The 3,008-nt window shown below is 38.8% G+C and overlaps 1 protein-coding gene across 1 annotated transcript in view; it reads right to left on the reverse strand.

Moving 5' to 3' along the window:
* The window catches only part of pmt (phosphoethanolamine methyltransferase), a 9,019-nt gene extending 6,823 nt beyond the window's left edge, over window positions 1-2,196 (reverse strand). Inside the window, exon 1 of the mRNA XM_020591545.1 lies at window positions 1,944-2,196. Coding sequence (XP_020447201.1) covers window positions 1,944-1,986 — 43 coding nt within the window. The 5' untranslated portion in view covers window positions 1,987-2,196. The remainder of the gene's footprint in view (window positions 1-1,943) is intronic.
* Window positions 2,197-3,008: the final 812 nt, after the last annotated feature.

The raw sequence follows: 3,008 nt of genomic DNA on the forward strand, positions 1-3,008 counted from the left end.
CACACACACACACAAACACACGCACAAACACACACCAAGACATTCAATTTTTTCTAATAATATTTCCACCAAGATATGTGGCAGAGTTCAAGGACCCTATCTGTAAATCATCTATCAGGTGTTCATTCTGTTTATCTTCAGTTCAGGTCTATCTGACATACAATTTGTCAATTTGTTTTACTTTCCTTCAGTATAAAAGTGGCGTTTTATAGATATGTACAGTACCAATGTTCAATGTTGTGTTTTGTTTTGTGTGTTCTAAAGTATCTCAACTGACCCCAGGGCCTTTTTCTAACCTTGAGTGCCTAAACATAACCATGTAGCCTAGTTTCAATTTTAGATCAAGAAAAACACAGCAACGTCACAATGCTTTATTGTGAGAGTAGTACATTTTGTGTTGTGGACCAACCTAGCTATTGTACAGTTTGCTGTTAGAACGGGTTGTACATTTTTATGTGAACAGACTTGCAACTTGACTTTTTATCAAAGTTATTTTCTAATGTAGTTACTCATCATTTAATTTAATATTCTATGGTTTCTATTACAATTTGATACAAATTAAATGTCAACCAAGACAGCCCCGCAACATCCAGAGACTTAAGGTACTCAGGGCGGATCTCATCCACTCCTGGTGCCTTGCCACCGAGAAGCTTCTTGACTACCTCAGTGACTTCAGCTTGGGTGATGGACGAGTCCACCTCTGAGCCCTCATACATTTTACATAATATTTACTTCCCAATAATCACTGTGCTTTACATATTTACTGTGGTAGCCTATAATGATTTTTGAATATTTTAAAGGCCTCTGTTACAGAAACAGCTTGGCCAAGCTCAATGTTCTCTCTACTATATTACACTGAGGGAGAGGAAATGTGAATTGTTAATGTCTGATCATTATATTTTGACTTTTACTGATGAGTGTTTCTTACTTAGTTAGTAACATAGTAGTAAATACAGATGGTTAAGGATCATCATAGTAGTGTTTGCATTAATGATTTATGATTAACATCTTTCATGTTTTCATTTCATGTTTATGCTTATGATTTCATAATGTCTGTGTAAAAGGTACTTAGCCTCTGGCTCTGATTAATAAAGTTGATGATGATGATGATGATGACAAATCATAATTGCATCTTAAATGCACACACACCAAGACATTCAAATTTTTTCTAATAATATTTCTACCACGATATGCAGCAAAGTTCAAGGACTCTGTCTGTAAATCATCTATCAGGTGTTCATTCTGTTTATCTTCAGTTCAGGTCTATCTGACATACAATTTGTCAATTTGTTTTACTTTCCTTCAGTATAAAAGTGGCGTTTTATAGATATGTACAGTATGTTAATACATAACATTTCAGGTAAAATTCTTAAAACCATGTCTAACACAGATCAAACATTAGGCAAAAAGTCTTAAACACTACAACCACAGCACATAAGATTAATGCATTAAAGTTTTCCTAGTGCTTGTTCTTTCTTATAATTTGGGGTATTTCATTTGGGCATATCATTTGTCTTCTTCCATGTTACAACAGGTTTTACCCTCCAAGTCTTTCAATTAAAGTAATTTATCAGCTTCTCAAAAAAGCCATTGTAATGTGTTCCGGCTGATAACGCGATAGACTTTATGATGCAATATCTCTTGTACCAGCAGCACAGAAAATTGCCCACTAACCTCTCTTCTTGCAGTAAAACGTTGGTAACGGAGGTAAGGGAAACGTCTTCGTAGTCCTTATTACACACTACAGCAACTTAACACTACAGCAGACAGTCTTACTGGCAGCCCGTGTCACATCACCGACAACATCCCCAGCAGAATCACTTCACCAGCTGAGTGAACAAATTCGCACAAAACACGTGGCAGGTACAAACTGAGGCTGTGCCACCAGTTGCATCAGACTAAAAGCCCCATTTCAAGAAAACCACACAATCAGAGCTTCTCACCAGCAACAGAATCCGTTTTTACTCTGCTCATGCCTTTTTCCATGGTGGTCTTTGGTTGATTTGAGCTTATGGTAAAATTAATTTAGAATGGCCTTTCAGTCTGGCAATTAATCGCCGTTTTAATTCTAACTAGGTTACTGTAAGTAAAGGGTGGAGTCCACCTCTTGTGGGTGATGTTTAAATAACAAGACGAGCGTGACAGGTAGATGAGGTGATCGCCAGGTAGGAAACTGCCTATTAGGATGCACCCAATATGACAGCAGGGGAGGGAGTGCACATGAACAATCATACGGGACAAGGATCTGCGGACTTTTACAGGCACCGTGATTGTGTGGATTTCCCAGATCGTGTGTCCACATTATACCTCAGTAAAACACCTCGTGTGGCAGCCACAGATATATGTCAGTAAAATACACTCGTCTTTTTCCAGGATGGGTTTATGCTGAATTGTGAGGCAGTGTGTTTCCCAGCTACAGCCTCACTCACCGCCTCCCGGTTCAGCTCCTCTCAGTAGTGCTGACGCACAGAAAACGCACCGTGGCATTCACGAATGACGCAACATTGCCTCACAGTAGCGCCTGGAAGCAATGTTATGCCAACCACGCATCAGCGGCCGTCTCCCGCTCCGTAACATTAGAATAAATGTTTTGTTTTGTCAAATGCTTCAATATCAGTGTTTGCTTTTTTAGTTAGGGTTTTGGTTTTTCCACTTACACTTTTGTTTTCAATGCCAATCTTTATTTTTCAGTGCCCAAGGCTACAGTCCTCGATCTGGTGCCATAATTATATGTTTTAATGATAGTTAATAAAGAAAAGTCTGGCCCATGTGCGATAAATCTATAATAAATTAGTTCGGACCCGCAGTTAAGCAAGGTTACATAGGTGCGTCATGACCTTAAAGTAAATGGTTTTAAATGGTCTCATATTTGTATAGAGCTTTTCTGCGCTTTACACACTCAAAGCGCTTTTACACTATTCGGACATTCATCCATTCGCACTCACACATTCACACATCGGTGACATCACCAGAAGCAACTGGTGTGGGGCCACTTTGAAACATTTTAA

Source organism: Monopterus albus, unplaced genomic scaffold (assembly GCF_001952655.1).
Source record: "Monopterus albus unplaced genomic scaffold, M_albus_1.0 scaffold2.1, whole genome shotgun sequence".
Taxonomy (NCBI): domain Eukaryota; kingdom Metazoa; phylum Chordata; class Actinopteri; order Synbranchiformes; family Synbranchidae; genus Monopterus; species Monopterus albus.